Raw genomic sequence first — 18,115 nt, forward strand, 5'->3', positions numbered from 1 at the left:
TGATGAATCTGGGTAAAGGGTATGTGGGATTTCTTTGTACTATTCTTAAAATTTTTGTGTAAGTTTGAAAATTACGTCAAAATAAAAAGTTTAAATAATAGGAACAAGTCTAATATCTAAATAATATCTAAATATTATAATTATTTTTTAATCAGCAAGTGGGTCAAAGAGAAAAAAATCCAAATAGAATTTTTAGGCTATTTAATAAAAACGACAATGAAAACTACATATCTGAACCTATGAAATAAGGCTAACACACAAAAAAATGAATATAAAATGAGCCAACCATTTAACCTTAAGAACTCTAAAACAGAACAACAAAGTCCTGTTGTTAGTTGCCGTTGAGTCCATTACAACTCATGGCGATCCCATGTCCTAAAAGACAGGAAAAGGAAGGAACTGACAAACTTAAAGCAGAAATTAATTAAACAAAAAGTAAAAGAATTGATGAATAAGTCTAAAAGTTGATTTGTTGGGGGGAAAATAAACAATAACACAGATAAATGTTAAAAAATAAAACTGAGAAAAAGATAAAGCATAGATACAGCAAATCAGAAATGAGAATGGGAAAATAACTATAAACAGGAAATTTTTAAAAATTAAAAGAGAATATTTCGCCATACTCTGTGTCATACACTGATAAATATTCTAGGAAAATATAAAGTACCAAAATTGGCTGGAGAAAGACTAGAAAACTGAAAGAGTTCAATTATCACAGTACGTTATTTAACACATAAGAATTCATGGGTTCATGATACTCTTATCTTCATGGTGGCTTACATCTGTATCATAAAATTATTTGCTTACTTCTTCATGGCAGGTTTTCACTGGAAAGTTCAGTGACTCTCAAACGAAAGTCATGTACCAGTGACAGGATTGCCTTAACTTTTAATTTTTATATAATTTCAGACTTAAATAAAGTGGCAAAAATGGTACAAAGAATTCTCATATATCCTTCACCCAAATTTCCCAAATGTTTTTTACCATATTTATCTTCTTCCTGTATGTGCATGTTATTTTTTTCTGAATGTTTGACAGTGAGTTGCAGACATGATACCCTTAACACTTAAACAGTTATGTTTTATAAAAAATATATAGAATCTTCTATTTTATAACCACAGTATAGTTATCCAAGTCAGAAGATTAAGATTGGGATGGTAGGTACACCTATTTAACCTACAGAATTTATTCAAATTCCACCATTAATGTCATTTATAGCAAAAATATGTCACATTAAACTATTATATCTCTTTATTCTTTAACCTGGGACAATTCCTTAGACCTTCTCTTTTACAATTTTCACATATTTGAAGAATACAAGCCATTTACTTTGCAGCATATCCTTCAATTCGGTTGATAGGTTCTTTAAATAATCCAGAACTTAAATTTTCTAATAATTTTTAGGCATTAAATTACAAAGCTTCAGAATTTCCCTCCCAGGCTTACAAAACCTAGCTGTTACGAAGGTTCTAGCATCATTCTTTAGGCTTACCACTAACTGGCAATGTTTTCAGCAGCTTTGTATATTCCATATCAGCAAGTTCAATCCCCATACTTCTTAGTACAGCATCCAGGTTATTGACATCAATCTTCTCACCTTTAAAATGTTAGAAACAGTCCAAATTTTAGGTTGAATAACAAAAGCACAATGTAGCCCCCTCGTTCATTATACAAAGTCTTTGGGGGGTGAGAGAATCAGAACTTTACTTTTTCCTTCAATACTAATAGGTAAATGTTCTTTTTAAATTCTTGCAAAAATATAACATTGCACAAAATAAATTCAGCTCTATTATTATTCAGATAATTCACATAAGTGGCTAATATAAATAATTTCATAAGAAAGTTTTATAGGATTTTTTTAATGATATAATTCCTGAAAATGCTAACAAAATCCTTAAAAAATTTACTATACCTGCCCAGAGTTTCATGCAGGGACGCTTTTTATTAGGAAGAAAAGCTTTATAGAATGTGGCATTTTTTTACTAAGATTTAGTCTTACAGGTATTTTTTTGTATTGTTTAGTTTTCGTTTCATTTTACCAAATTTAGATTTACATAATCCAAGACTTTCCATTGGATCTAACTGCAGGATATTGGAAAAACACCACAGAAAAATTATTCGTTGTAATGTCTTGGGAGCCTCAGTTTATTAGTAATTTATCACTAACCTGTGAAAGCTTTCACTTCATCCATCACCTTCTTCATGCCAACTTTCCCATCAACTGCAAGAGAACACCCATATTACTAATAATACTAGTAATGATTATAGCAATAACAGTAATGGTGATAATAAGCAACATTTATTGAACATTTAGTAATCATCATTTGCTCCAGAATTTTATTCCACTCATTAGTATGAAACAAAAGAAAAAGTTTTAAAGTCCACAAATAGAACTATGTTAACAATGTGACACTGACTTTCTTTGCTTTAAGATATTAAATCTTTCAGCCATAGAAGAATGATGTATAAAGCAGGCCTTTCTAGCTGAGCTGCTTTTTAACATTTAGATCTTAGAAAATTATTATTTAGCCAGGCTGCTGGTGTAAAATTGAAAAAGCAGTGTACACCATATTTCAGTGTTTTAAGTTTGGAATATTTCCATTTCACTGTCACAGGTCCTGCCCTCTGTTTCTCCCCCCTACTCCTCCCTCCCCCCGCCTCCTCCCTGGACCTTCAGTAGTCCTAGTGACATTCTCAATAATGTATAGGATTCACAGTGCAAGAAGTCACTAACATAAATTGATGTGTCAAGAAACTGGATTTGTTCTTACTTAACTATTGGGTTCTCAAAGTTTTCAAAATGGCTTGTTGTCCAATAAACATTTTGAAGAGGTTCTTATACATAATCTTACAGGCCTAAGTTTTCAGAGAGGCCTAAAATAATAATAGTAATGGTGATAATAAGCAACATTTATCGAACACTTACTATGTACTAAGCACTGATCTAATTTAATCCTCACAAAAACTCTATAAAGTAAGTGCTAATAATGCACCCATTTCATAGATGAGGAAATTGAGGCATAGACACATTAAGATGACAGAGCTGTTAGGCAGAACAGCCATAATTCAAACCCAGGCTGTTTGACTCCAGAGTCTTTGCCTTTAACTACCCTGCTACTCTGATTCTGAATGATAATCTAGATGCTCACCGTTAACTGGCAGGCTCTGTATCAGATCTTTGAGTTCCTTTTCTGTGAGGTTCATCCCCATGTTTTCCAGAACTGTGTCCAGTTTATCAACATCAATTTTCCCTCCTTAAAAAAGAGATGGCAAAATACATTAACTCTACAATGAGATAAAAATTTACTACCTGTAGTACCATAATTTATATCATTTTCAGCATGAGACCTAAAGTCAAATGAGTCTGTCTAAGCACGTAGAAAAGGATCAACGATGGAGTTAAAATAAGAACTTTTTCTTGAGCCAGGCTTGGGATCAAGTCTACACTACATGCAATCTAAAGTAGATTGTATAACCCTTTTGGGAATTACAGTATTGGAGACAAAGCAATTTTTTTTTTTAAATTGTGCTTTAGGTGAAGGTTTACAGAGGAAATTAGTTTCTCATTAAACAATTTAACGTTTTCTTTTTAAGTTATATTATGCCAATTGAGCTAGATATTCCCTGAGACCATGGTCTCCAGCCCTCAGCCTAGTAATTCAGTCCCTCAAAGATGTGTTTATGAACTTCCATGACTTTGCCTTGGTCAAATTATGCAAGCTTTCCCAGTACTGTATACTGTCTCACCCCTCACCAAAGTTACCCCTTATCTACTGTCTATTTAGTGTTTGTCCCTCCCCGTACCTCCCCTCCCTAGTAACCATCAGATTGTTTCTTTCTGTGTGTAAACCTTTTCATGAATTTTTATAATAGTGGTCTTATACAATATTTGTCCTTTTGTGATTGACTTACTTCACTCAGCATAATGCCCTCCAGATTCATCCATGTTGTGAAATGTTTTGCAGATTCATCATTGTTCTTTACCGATGCGTAGTATTCCATTTTGTGTATGTATCATAGTTTGTTTATCCATTCATCTGTTGGTGGGCACTTAGGTTGTTTCCATTTTTTGCTATTGTGAACAATGTTGCAATGAACATGGGTGTGCATATGTCTATTCGTGCAATGGCTTTTATTTCTTCTGTAGGATATATTTCTAGGAGTGGGATCGTTGGATCATATGGTATTTCCATTTCTAGCTTTTTAAAGAAGCGCCATATTGTTTTCCAAGATGGTTGTACTATTTTGAATTCCCTCCAGCAGTGCATAAGAGTTCCAGTCTCCCTGTAGTCTCTCCAACACTTGTTATTTTCTGTTTTTTTGATTTCTGCCAGTAATGTCGGGGTGAGATGGTATCTCATTATAGTTTTGATTTGCACTTCTCTAATGGCTAGTGATCTTGAGCATTTCTTCATGTGTCTGTTAGTTGCCTGAATGTTTTCTTTGGTGAAGTGTCTGTTCATATCCTTTACCCATTTTTTAATGGGGTTATTTGTCTTTTTATTGCAGAGATGTTGGATTTTCATATAGATTTTAGAGAATAGACCTTTGTCATAGCCAATTTTTTTTTCGCAGTCTGTAGGTTCTCTTTTTACTCTTTTGGTGAAGCCTTTTGAAGAGCGTTTGAAATGTTTAATTTTTAGAAGATTCTAGTTATCCAGCTTATCTTCTGGTATTTGTGTATTGTTGGTTACAGTTTATATCCTGTTTGTGCCATGTATTAGGGCCTCTAGTGTTGATCCTATTTTTTCTTCTATGATCTTTAGAGTTTTTGGATTTATATTTAGGTCTTTGATCCATTTTTAATTAGTTTTTGTGTATGGTGTGAGGTATGGGTCCTATTCCATTTTTCTGCAGATGAACATCCAGTTTTGCCAGCATCATTTGTTAAAAAGACTGTCTTTTCCCCATTTGATAGACTTTGAGCCTTTATCAAAGATCAGGTGACCGTAGATGGATGGATTTACATCTGGGTTCTCAATTCTGTTCCATTGGTCAAGGTGTCTGTTGTTGTACTAGTACCAGGCTGTTTTGACTACCATAGCTGTATAGTAGGTTCTGAGGTCAGGTAGTGAAAGTCCTCCTATTCTATTCTTCTTAATAGTGCTTGACTTATCCAGGGCCTCTTCCCTTTCCATATAAAGTTAATGATTAGTTTTTCCATCTCTGTAAAGAATGCTGGTGGCATTTGGATTGGGATTTCATTGTATTTGTGTATTGCTTTGGGTAGAACTGACATTTTCACAATGTTGAGTCTACCTATCCATGAGCATGGTATATTTTTCCATTTATGTAGGTCTCTTTTGGTTTCTTGCAGTAGCATTTTGTAGTTTTCTTTGTATAGGTCTTTTACATCCCTGGTTAGATTTATTCCTAAGTGTTTTATTTTTTTAAAGGCTATTATAAATGGTACCATTTTCCTGATTTATTTTTCATAGTTCTCTTTATTCATGTATAGGAATCCAACTGATTTTTGTACATTTATCTTGTATCCTGCTTACTCTGCTGAATCTTTCTATTAGTTCCAGTAGTTTTCTTGTAGAATCTTTCGGGTTCTCTATGTATAGTATCATATCATCCACAAATAGGGACAGTTGTATTTCTTCTTTACCAATTTGGATGTCCTTTATTTCTTTTTCTTGCCTTACTGCTCTAGCTAGGACTTCCAGCACAATGTTAAATAGGAGTGGTGATAAAGGGCATCCTTGTCTTGTTCTTATTCTCAAGGGGAATGTTTTCAACCTCTCTCTGTTAAGAATGATGTTGGCTGTTGGTTTTGTAAAGATGCCCTTTATTACATAGAGGAATTTCCCTTCTATACCTATTTTATTGAGAGTTTTTATCAGGAATGGGTGTTGGACTTTATTGAATGCCTTTTCTGCATCGATTGAGATGATCAGATGATTCTTTTCTTTTGTTTTATTTATGTGTTGGATTACATTCATTGATTTTCTATTGTTGAACCATACTTGCATACTTGGTATGAATCACACTTGGTTGTGGTGTATTTTTTCTTTTATATGACGCTGAAATCTATTGGCTAGAATTTTGTTGATAATTTTTGCATCTATATTCATGAGAGATATTGGTCTGTGATTTTCTTTTTTTGTGGTGTCTTTGCCTGGTTTTGGTGTCAGGGTTATGCTGGCTTCATAGAATGAATTCAGAAGTATCCCTTCCTTTTCTATGTTCTGAAATAGTTTGAGTAGTATTGGTGCAAGCTCTTCTCTGAATGTTTGGTAGAATTCTCCAGTGAAGTCATCTGGGACAGGGCTTTTTTTTTTTCTGGTAGTTTTAAAAATTACCTTTTCAATCTCTTCTCTTGTTATGGGTCTGTTCAGATCTTCAACCTCAGTTTGTGTTAGTTTAGGTAGGTAGGCTGTTCTAGAAATTTGTCCATTTTCTCTAGGTTTTCAAATTTGTTGGAATATAGTTTTTCATAGTACTCTGTTATGATCCTTTTTATTTCATTTGGGTCTGTTGTAATGTCCCCCATTTCATTTCTTATTTGGGTTATTTGCATCCTTTCCTGTTTTTTTTTTTTTTTTTTTTTTAAATTGTACTTTAGGTGAAGGTTTACAGAACAGTTTCTCATTAAACAGTCAGTACACATATTGTTTTATGACATTGGTTAACAACCCCACGACGTGTCAACCCTCTCCCTTCTTGACCTTTTATTTATTTTTTTTGGTGAAAATATACATAGCCAAAGATACACTATTTCAAAAATTTCTACATGCATAATTCAGTGACATCGATTACATTCTTCCAGTTGTGCTGCTATTCTCACTTTAGATGAATGTTTACAGAACAAAATAGTTTCTCATTAAACAGTTAGTACACGTTTCTCTACGACAATGGTTAACAACCCCATGACATGTCAACACTGTCCTTACTCAACCTTGGGTTCCCTATCACCAGCTTTCCTGTCCCCTTCTGCCTTCTTGTCTTTGTCCCTGGACTGCTGTGCCTCATTAGTCCCATTTTATTTTATGGGGCTGTCCAATCCCCAGCTGAACGGTGAACTTTGGAAGTGACTTCACCACTGAGCTAAAAGGGTGTCTGGGGGCCATACTCTTGGGGTTTCTCCAGTCTCTTTCAGGCCAGTAAATCTGGTCTCTTTTTTTTGTGTTAGAATTTTGTTCTACATCCTTCTCCAGCTCTGTCCAGACCCCTCTGTTGTGATCCTGGTCAGAGAAGTCAGTGGTGGTAGCCAGGCACCATCTAGCTGTACTGGACTCAGTTGGTGGAGGCGTTGGTAGCTGTGGTCCATTACATCCTCTCCTGTTTTTCTTTTGTCAGTTTGGCCAGTGGTTTGTGGATTTTGTTGATCCTTTCAAAGAACCAACTTTTGGTTTTGTTGATTCTTTCTATTGCTTTTCTATTCTCTATTTCATTTATTTTTGCTCTGATCTTATTTTACTTCTTCTTGTGGCTGTGAGCTTCTTTTGCTCTTCTCTTTCTATTTGTTTGAGTTGTGCAGCTAATGTTTTGATTTTGTCCCTTTCTTTTTTTTTTGATGTATGAATCTGTTGCTATAAATTGACCTCTGAGCACTGCCTTTCCTGTGTCCCAAAAGTTTTGGTATGAAGTGTTTTAATTCTCTTTTGATTCTAGGAATATTTTTATTTCATCTTTAATTTATTCTATCATCCAGTGTTTTTTAAGCAAGGTGTCATTCAGTTTCCATGTATTTGATTTTTTCCTTGCTCTTTCCATTATTAATTTCTACTTTGATGGCATTATGATCAGAGAATATGCTTTGTATTATCTCAGTGTTTTGGACTTTGTTAAGGGTTGCTTTGTGGCCTAAGATGTGGTCTATTCTGGAGAACGTTCCATGTGCATTGGAAAAGAATGTGTACTTTGCTGCTGTTGGATGGAGGTTCTATATATGTCTATGAGGTTAAGTTGGTTGATTGTGGCCTTTAGATCTTCTGTATCTTTGTTGAGTTTCTTTCAAGGTGTTCTGTCCTTTAGCAAGAATGGTGTGTTGAAGTCTCTTACTATTGTTGTGGAACTGTCAATTTCTATTTTCAGTGTTGTTAGAGTTTGTTTTATTATTTTGGAGCCCTGTCATTGGCTGCATAGATGTTTATTATGGTTATGTCCTCATGGTGGATTGTCCTTTAATCATTATATAATGCCCTTCCTTTACTTTTATGGTGGATTTTGTTTCAAAGTCTATTTTATCTGAGATTAGTATTGCCACTCCTACTCTTTTTTGGTTGCTGCTTGCTTGATATACTGTTTTCCATCATTTGATTTTTAATATACTTATGTCTTTGTTTCTAAAGTGTGTCTCTTGTAGACAGCATATTGATAAGTCCTGTTTTTTTTATCCATTCTGTCACCCTCTGTCTCTTTATGGGTGCATTTAGGCCATTTACATTCAGTGTGAGTTTACTGTTGTCATTTTATAGAGTTTTTTTGTGTGTGTGGTGCTGATGTTTTCTTTGTTCCTCTTATTCTCCTGTACTGAATTCCTTTTGTTCATGAATTTTTTTCCATTTTTGTTTTTGTAGATTTTGTCTTTACTGATACTTTGTTTTTCTTCTTTATTTTGATAAGTAGGTTTGTTAACTTTCTTTGTGTTTGAAATTTATCCCAATCTTCCTAAGTTTTAACCAGACTTTTATTACATGATATCAACTTGACTTTCTCTCTATTTGAACATTCTATACCTACACCATTTATTCCCTCTTTTATTGTTCTGATGTTGTTGTCATGTACAGATTGACCTCTCCGGTTACCTGTTGTAAATCTTTCAGTTTTACTCTTGAGAGTTCATTACCTAGGTCAGTATCTGGCTGATCCTTTCCTGTGTCCTAGATTGAGGTTGTTGTCTGATGTTGTTGGTTCTCTAACCACAGGACTCCCTTTAATAACTCTTGCAAGTATGGCTTGGTTTTTACATATTCCCTTATATTCTGTTTATCTGGAAATGTCCTAAATTCGCCATCATATTTTAGCAAAAGTTTTGAAGCATATATTATTCTTGGTTGGTGTTATGGATTGAATCGTGTCCCCCAAAAATATGTGTCAGCTTGGCTAGGCCATGATTCCCAGTATTGTGTGATCGTCCACCATTTCGTCATCTGATGTGATTTTCCTACGTGTTGTAAATCCTATCTCTATGATGTTAATGAGATGGGATTGGTGGCAGTTATGTTAATGAGGCAGGACTCAATCTACAAGGTTAGGTGTGTCTTAAGCCAATCTCCTTTGAGATATAAAAGAGAGAAGCAAGCAGAGAGACATGGGGACCTCATACTACCAAGAAGGAAGCAACAGGAGCAGAGTGTGTCCTTTGGACTCGGGGTCTCTGCACTGAGAAGCTCTTCAACCAGGGGAAGATTGATGACAAGGACCTTCCACTAGAGACGACGGAGAGAGAAAGCCTTCCCCTGGAGCTGGCACCTTAAATTTAGACTTCTAGCTTCCCAGAGTGTGAGAGAATAATTTTCTCTTTGTTAAAGCCATCCAGTTGTGGTATTTCTGTTATAGCAGCACTAGATAACTAAGACAGTTGGCAATATTTTTCTTTCAAGGTTTTATATTTGTCATCCCCATTGCCTTCTTGCCTGCATGGTTTCTCCTGAGTAATCAGAGCTCAGTCTTATTATTTCTCCTTTGTATGTGACTTTTTGTTTTCCTCGAGTTGCTCTTAGGATTCTTTTTTTGTCTTTAGCGAGTGTGATTATGACATGTCTTAGTGATTTTGTTTTGGGGTTTACCCTATATGCGGTTCACTGAACTTTTTGGATGGTCAGTTTTTCATCTTTCGTGATATTAAGGAAATTTTCATCGGCAAATCTTCAACGATCCTTTCTGTGTTTTCCATTTTCTCCCCGTTCTGCAACTCCGATCACACGCAAATTTTTGCTTTTGATTGTATCCCACATTGTTCTCAGGGTTTCTTCATTTTTCCTCATTCTTTTCTATGAATTTTCCTCAAACAAAGTGGTATCCAAGGATTTGTCTTCAATTTCGCTGATCCTGTCTCCTATTGTTTCAAATTTGCTCCTAAAACCTTCTATTGCACTGTCCATTTCTAAAATCTTGTTGTTTATCTTTTGGATTTCTAATTGCTGTCTTTGTATGATTTCTAGTTGTTTGTTTATTTTGACATTTTGTTCCTATATTATTTTCCTGAATGCTTCCATTGCTTTGCCTGTGTTTTCCCTGATTTTATCTGTATTTCCATGATTTTGTCTATTTTTTCCTTATTTTTGCCTGCATTTTCCTTCATCTCTTGGAGAGCCCTGAATATTAGGGCTTTGAATTCCCTAACAAATAGTTCCAGTGCCTTTTCTTCTACCAGAAGGTCAACTAGGGTTTTATTTTGTTTGCTTTCTGGAGCCATCCCATCCTTTTTTTTTTTTTTGTATGTTTTGATATTGTCTGCTGTCTTTGGGACATTCAGGAATGATTTTCTTCATTTATTAATTGTAGACTTGTTTGTTTTGTTCTCCTTTTATGTTTTATTTGGTTTTGTATGGGCTGGCGGGCTGGGCATACTTTGTTGCTTGCTTGTCTGTGGGCACGATACTTCTCACCACCTTGTCCAGGTGGACAAGGCTGGTTGCTCAGTTATGGTGCAGCAGAGCAGGTCCAGCACGGTGGGGGGAGGGAGGCAAGGATGCGATGTTTGTGGCATGTACTGGGGCTGACAGGGTGTGGTCAGGGGGCAGTGCAGGGTGGGGTCTGGTGGTTCATGCCTGTGTCTCTTGGGAGTGTGGCACTCAGTGCACAGTGCTCATAGGCAGGAGGGAAGGGAGAGGATATGATGTGTGAAGCAGGTGTTCTGTCTCCTGTTGGGAGCTCTGTGAAGTTGTCTTCTTGTACTCCCTGTCTGCAGTCCTTGGTAGCTGAGGTTCAAGATGGTGAAAACAGGTGCTGGTGAGCTGGTGTCTCTCCTGCTGAGCAACTGTGGCATGCTGGAAAGTGGCGGAGGCCTCATACAAGGAAGAAGGGTGGGAGGTAGGAAAGCGAGTATCCCTGGTTACCAGGTGCTCTGTCTCCTGTTGTGAGCTATGTGAAGTTGCCATCCTGTACTCCCTGTCTGCATTCCTTGGTGGCTGTATTCCAAGATGGTGAATCTGTGCCATGTTAGCTGGTAGGGAACCTCCATTTTGTAGCTTTCCTCGTTCTCTGTTCTCTGTCAGTTTCTTATTCCATTTGATGCTTGATCGAGTTCTTTATCCCTTTATTTGATGCTTAGGGTTCCAGGGTTGACCTTTGTATCTGTTTTCCTTAGTTTTTCAGGTCTTTACTGTAGAGGGGTGGCATGGTACTTCTGTCTATAGCACCATGTCAGCTCTGCCTCTACAATCCAATTTTTTTTTTTAACAGTTAATAATGTTGTTGTTATTGATTGAACTTTCAGATTGGTTGACTTTACTGTTAATTAAATTTACTGAATAAACCAAGTCCTTTCCTTTATTTTTTTATGGTATAGATTTAGATTTTGATCATTTCAAGCCCTGTCACAACCTGAGAAATCCGAAAGGAACGTGAAATTTCCTCTAAAAATACAACACACAAAATTAAATGGTAAATTACAGAATATAATGCTCTATAGAAGAATTATAAAGATGGAGTCAACATATATGATAGTCAGACTTTATAGTTAAATGTCTAGGAAATAGATTAAACGCAAATCATGAGGACTTCAAATTCATCTGTTTTTTCATTATGGTCTCTTACCTCTAAAAGTCTTCATACCTTCCAGCAATCTATTCTGATAAATCTTTCTATCAGCTGTAAGAAAACACAAAATCCAGGTCAAAGAGAAATCAGAATCTCTAAGACAGTACAAAATCATCATTTCAGAAATACAGGTATAGAAATACAGAAAAATAGAAAGTCTTTCAATTTATATCAACTTTTATAAAGACATTATGAAATACAGAACTGCCTTAATGTGGCCACTGTACTTTCTCTTTGGAATGTAAGGCAAATATCATTGTTATTTTACTCTACTAAAGCATAGTCTTTAAGTCCCGCCTCCTTTTATTTTTCTCATTATGATTTCTTAGTATACCACCACACTTCCTTTTTCTTAAATTTCCTTGCTTAACTTTAAGCATCCCAGTAGATAATGGCAGCCATTTCTTAGCACTAATTCACTATAATGGATGTGTTTCTTGATTTTCAAACAAAGAACTAAATTAACACAAGTAAGACTTCTTTGGAGCTGGTGGCACAGCGGTTAAGAGCTCGGCTGCTAACCAAAAGGGTGACAGTTCAAATCCACCAGTGCTCCTTGGAAACCCTATGGGACAGTTCTGCTTTGTCCTATAGGGTCGCTATCAGTCAGGTATAACTAAGTTATTATCATTTTTTTACAGGTTTTTTTTTCTTGATCATCAAATGGTGACATTCTTACATATAAGCATACAAATCTACCTCTCTTTGAAGGTTATATTGCAGTTTCTCAACAGCAGCACTATTAATGTTTGGAGCTGGATACTTCTTTGTTGTGGCAGGCCACCCTATGCATTGTAGGACATTTAGTAATTCATGGCCTTTGTCCACTAGATGCCAGTAGCACCTCCTCCTCTCACCCCCAGTTGTGAAAACCAAAAATGTCTTCAGACATTGCCAAATGTCCCCTTAGGAGCAAAACTGCCACCAGTTGAGAACATTATTATATGAGTATTTGAAATGCTTACCAACAACTGGCAGCTTTTTCACCAACTCCAAGCATTCTTTATCTGTAAGTTCTATCCCCATGTTTTCCAGAAAATTTTGTATGTCAGCGATATCAATGTCCTCTCCTTCAAATAGATAAAAATTATAAAATGTAAGTATTTTTAAATTACTTATGGATTTAAAATATAAAAATAATCTTTTTCTATGTAGCATTTAAGGAGCCCTAGGGTCATTATGGGAAATGCTGGTGACGTAGTGGTTAAGAGCGACAGCTGCTAACCAAAAGATTGGCAGTTCAAATCCACCAGGTGCTCCTTGGAAGCTCTATGGGGCAGTTCTACTCTTTTCTATAGGGTTGCTATGAGTCAGAACTGACTCAACGGCACCTAACAAAAACAGGGTCATTGTGAGTTGAAACCAATTTGATGGCAGTGGGTTTGGTTTGGTTTTTAGTGGCGCAGTGGTTAAACACTGGGCTGATAACCAAAAGGTTGGAGGTTCGAACCCACCAGCCTGCTCCACAGGAGAAAGGTGTGGCAGTTGGCTTCTGTGAAGATCATAGCCTTGGAAAGCCTATGGGGCAGTTCTACTCTATCTATATGGTTGCTATGAGTCAGAATCAACTCAATGGCAACAGGGTTTTTTTTGGATGTAACGTTGATCTCAGTTACTTGATCACAAATAAAGCTTCAATATAAACACATGTAAAATGTATTCTCTCATAATCATGTGGACAGGGTAATATGGCATTGAATAAAATGTAGGGATATAAAGTGCCACTATAAATTAGAAAATTTTAGATGATTGAGCTTTATGATTTAGTTACTAGATGGGATTGATATTAGTCTTTATTTAATTACTTATATCTTTATTGAAGCTTTACTTCATCCACTGTAGTAACCTATACTTTGGTCATTTAAACTCAAAAAACCCAAACCCACTGCTGTCAAGTCAATTCCAACTCACAGGGACCATACAGTGACCCTATAAGACACAGCAGAACTGCCGCATAGGGTTTCCAAGGCTGTAAATCTTTATGGAAGCAGATTGCCACATCTTTCTCCCAGGGAGCAGCTGGTAAGTTCGAACAGCCGACCTTTTGGTTGGCAGCCGAGCGCTTTAACCACTGCACCACCAGGGCTCCATTTAAACTCAGTAGATATAAAATATATTATTTATAAATATTTCATAGACTAAAAGACTTGCTATGAAGATATTGCACTGGAGTACTGTTATCAAAATATAGATAATCCATAGTTCAGCTCTGGGAAATTAGATCTAGGACTTTCATTAATAAAAAGAAAAATACATAGATAAATAAGACAAGAGTTATGATTAAAATATCACTAAAATATAATTTAGGATGATTATTTATGTTCTTAGATTCCAAGTATCTTGCCACTCACCTATAACAGCTTTTACTTTATCCATTAGCTTACTGAGAACAATCTTCCCATTAACTATTAGAAAAAGCACAGGTAACAAAAATGGTACAGATTCAGAAAAAAGGTATAGAGTATTTATTTATAGATTCTAGTCAAAATCTACTCTTCTTATTGTATTTTCTAAAGCTATACTTAATTTATAATTACTACAATAAAATTTTTTTTATTGTGTTTTAGGTGAAAGTTTACAGTGCAAATTAGTTTCTCATTCAGAAATTTATACACAAATTGTTTTGTGACACTGGTTGCAATCCCTACATTGTGTCAGCACTCTTCCCCTGTCCCTTCCACCCCGGTTCCTGCGTCCATTCCTCCAGTTTTCCTGTCCCTTCCTGCCCTCTCGTCTTTGCTTTTGGGAAGGTATTGCCCGTTTTGTCTATTATACTTGATTGCACTAAGAAGCACGTTTCTTATATGTGTTATTGTTTGTTTTATAGGCCTGTTTAATCTTCGGCTGAAAGGTGAACTTTGAGAGTGGCTTCAGTTCTGAGGTAGCAGAGTGTCTGTGGGCCATAGTCTTCAATGTTCCTCCAGTCTCTATCAGATCAGTAAGTCTGGTCTTTTTTGTGTGTGTATGAATATAACTACTACATTTTAGTAATTCAGCCAATGAAATTAAGAACCATCTGTTTCCTGGACGATAGCATCTTTCTAGCTCATGGGATGCTATATACTGCTTTACAAGGAGTACAAACTATGATTTACACTAGACGTGAAGATCAGTCAGTGGTCACCACAGTGGAGAAGAGTTCACACTGTTCCTCTTCCATCTTTTGCTAAAATATTTTTCTCCAATATTTTCAACTATCATGACTGACCGGCAATACTTGACTTCTACACATTTTAGGCAACTATTAAACTGTTCTACAATTAAAGCTTCTCTACAGAAGGAATTTTTTCTTTCTCATTAAAATGTTTTTGTTCGGTTCGGTAATTCATTAATTTGTTAAATATGTAAAGCATCCAAACATGAATCTGTCAATGTAGTAGGCTTTGGGAATATGTGGTAGACATTGCTGGTTTTGCACCAATCAGCCATTCCATTTTACCTACTGTTCTTTCTGCTAACAGAACTCTAATTTTGTACACCCTCTGTCATGCCCCTCAGATGAGACTGGGCCCCTAATAAGTGCCACCCAGGATGTGGATAATGATGGATCTAAGACAGTGGTTTTCAACCTTCATTGTGCCTCAAAATCATCTGGGGCACTTAAAAAATACAGAAGCTTGCACCTGACTCCAGAGGTTAGAATTCAACTGAAGCCTGGGTTTTAGAATTCAAAAAGAAATGTTCCTAAGTTGATTTTAATATAAATTCTAGTGAACCTCTGGTCTAAGCCAAAAAAGATGGTTCTATATCCCCTGCCAAGTGACTGATTTAGGAATGAACGTGTGAAATAATTTGATCAATGAGAACTGAGTTGTATTCAACATTGGTCTACAGTTCCCAGCCAATGAAATATGACAAGAAAAAAAAAAAAAAACGAATAGTTTAAGAATTAGAATAGAAAAGATACATGATCATTATTCCCGACATACTATTATCTATATATAGAAAAGTCACAAGATTTCTAAATACATAGCCTCCTAGAATCAGTTAAAGGCTTTAGCAGGGTTGGGGGAAACCGTATCAACATAGAAAAATTAGCAGAATTTGCAAACACCAGCAATACTAATTTTAACTCAATTTCCATCAAAATTCCAATGGTATTAATTATGGAACTTCAAAATATTATTATAAAATTCATATGGAAGAGTAAGGACTACAAAATAGCCAAGATAATTTTCACAAACAAGGAGAGGTGTTTGCACTACCAGATTTTAACATTTACTAGTACAAAGGCATATTATTGAGGTAGTGGAGTGCATTGGTAGAAGAATATAGAAAAGACCAATGAAATATAATATAAAACTTAGAAACAGACTCTAGCACATATGATAGAGTTGGCATTACAAATCAGTGGGGGAAAGTCTAATGAAAAATTGGCTATCCGTATAGAAAAAAAATAGATCTCTAACTTATAAACAAAACGAGAAACAAGAGCCCTGGTTGCACAGTGGTTAAGTGTTTGGCTGCTAACCAAAAGGTCAACAGTTTGAATCTACCAGTTGCTCCTTGGAAACCCTATGCAGCAGTTCTACTCTGTCCTATAGGGTCACTATGAGTCAGAATCGACTTGACAGCAACGGGTTTGGTTTTTTTTTACAGAGAAATATGCTAAAAAATGTTAAACTAGTATAGAAAAAATCTTTAAGACTTGAAAATAATGAACGGTTTCTTAGAGAAAAATCAAATTATAAAGGAAAATGGTGACAAATTTAACTGTATTAAAATTAAGAACCTCTGTTCAATAAAAGATGATAATCTAAGCAAAACGATAAGCCACATACCAGCAGATGACATTTCTTGTATATATAAAACACAAAAATGATTAATATACAGAACATATAAAGAACTACAAGTTAATCAGTAAAATGCAAATAATACAACAGAAAATAGGCAAAATATATGAAAAGGTACAGAAGAGGATACCTGCTAATAAAAATATAAAAAGATAATTAACCCCACTGGCAATCAGCAAATGCAATTTAAAACAACGATGAGCTACTATTTCATATCAATCATGTTAAAAAATAATTAAATGTCTGACAATGTCAAATCGCTGATGAAGTGGAAAGTCTAGGGTTATAAATACTAGTTTGACAGCTTCTGTAGTAGAACAAGTCACAGATGACAGAGGACTGAAACAGGGGCAGCGATAACAAACAGGGATAAATTAAAAAGCTTTTTAGGATATTGAATCAAGTTTAATTGGGGGAGTGGGTGAAGAAAACAGTAGCGTGGAGGATAATTCCAGTTTTCAAGCCTATCAGGAGACTAGGCAACCCAGAGAATATCAGTAGGGGTCTACTTAATTCCTTTTTGGCCATGTTAAATTTTGAAGCCCCCAGGGACATTTAAATAGAAATATCTAGCAGATATTTAGATATATTCCCTTGAAGGTCAGGGCTCCTGGGATAGATCATATATTCCAATGCTCACCATCAGCTGGAAGGTTTTCTGTCAGACCTTCAAGTTCTTTTTCTGTGAGTTTAATTCCAAAGTTTCCAAGAACTTTGTTCAGGTCACTGACGTTAACCATCGCTCCTTAGAAAAATAAAGCAAATTAAAATGAGACAAATTAAATGACTTAAAAGCATTAAAAATATATTCATATCCAAACATTATTTTCTTTAATGGCAACTGTTATCTTAGAAATATAATGGAAAAACAAAGATAAAAATAAGCTATATCTAGGACTGAAAAATTCAATAGCAGAGTTATAAATAAAACTTGCTTAAAGAAACCTTGACTTGGGGATAAGGGAACACAGCAAAACAGTTCTTAAGACCTTTTTTAGCTGGAGCATAAATAACTAATTTCATAGTTTTATGAAATAATAGAGGTTATTTTTGTCATCTAAACTCCCAGTTTACTTGTCCCAAACTTCTAAAATAAATAATTTCTTGTAGTATATTATATATATAGATTTAAAACCATTTTCCCCCCTGGTGAAGTTTGGGAAAAGGTAAATCTTGATGCAAAAATACAATCAAGGACATTATCTGATAAAATACAGATACCTTAAAAAACATAACTAAGGAATCAGTTTATAACATTCAGAATCTGGTGGTATAAATATAGACCTAAGAATTTCATGTTTAAATTCTCACCTTTAAGAGACTTTACACCATCCAACACCCTATTCTGAAACACCTGTCCAGCAGCTATTAGAAAAGGCAAATTCATGTCAGAATTAAAATTATATGGACATTCACGAAAGAGCATTCTATATTTAATAATTCTAGAAAAATACTTTTTCATAATTCTCCCTGAAAATGTCACTTTATATGAAAATAAAAATGAAGGTAGTAATGTCAAAATTATTATTATTTATTTATTGTACTTCAGGTGAAGGCTTACAGAACAAATAGTTTCTCATGAAACAGTAGTACACATGTTGTTTTATGAC

At 35.3% G+C, this 18,115-nt stretch overlaps 1 protein-coding gene across 1 annotated transcript in view; it reads right to left on the minus strand.

The window, feature by feature from the left end:
* Window positions 1-18,115, minus strand: part of LOC101342993 (uncharacterized) — a 512,538-nt gene that overhangs the window by 126,060 nt on the left and 368,363 nt on the right. Inside the window, exons 109-116 of the mRNA XM_023729385.1 lie at window positions 17,817-17,870; window positions 17,146-17,250; window positions 14,064-14,117; window positions 12,678-12,782; window positions 11,710-11,763; window positions 3,150-3,254; window positions 2,168-2,221; window positions 1,493-1,597 (exon numbers count right to left, since the gene is read on the minus strand). Coding sequence (XP_023585153.1) covers window positions 1,493-1,597; window positions 2,168-2,221; window positions 3,150-3,254; window positions 11,710-11,763; window positions 12,678-12,782; window positions 14,064-14,117; window positions 17,146-17,250; window positions 17,817-17,870 — 636 coding nt within the window. The remainder of the gene's footprint in view (window positions 1-1,492; window positions 1,598-2,167; window positions 2,222-3,149; window positions 3,255-11,709; window positions 11,764-12,677; window positions 12,783-14,063; window positions 14,118-17,145; window positions 17,251-17,816; window positions 17,871-18,115) is intronic.

Source organism: Trichechus manatus, unplaced genomic scaffold (genome assembly GCF_000243295.1).
Source record: "Trichechus manatus latirostris isolate Lorelei unplaced genomic scaffold, TriManLat1.0 scaffold00028, whole genome shotgun sequence".
NCBI lineage: Eukaryota > Metazoa > Chordata > Mammalia > Sirenia > Trichechidae > Trichechus > Trichechus manatus.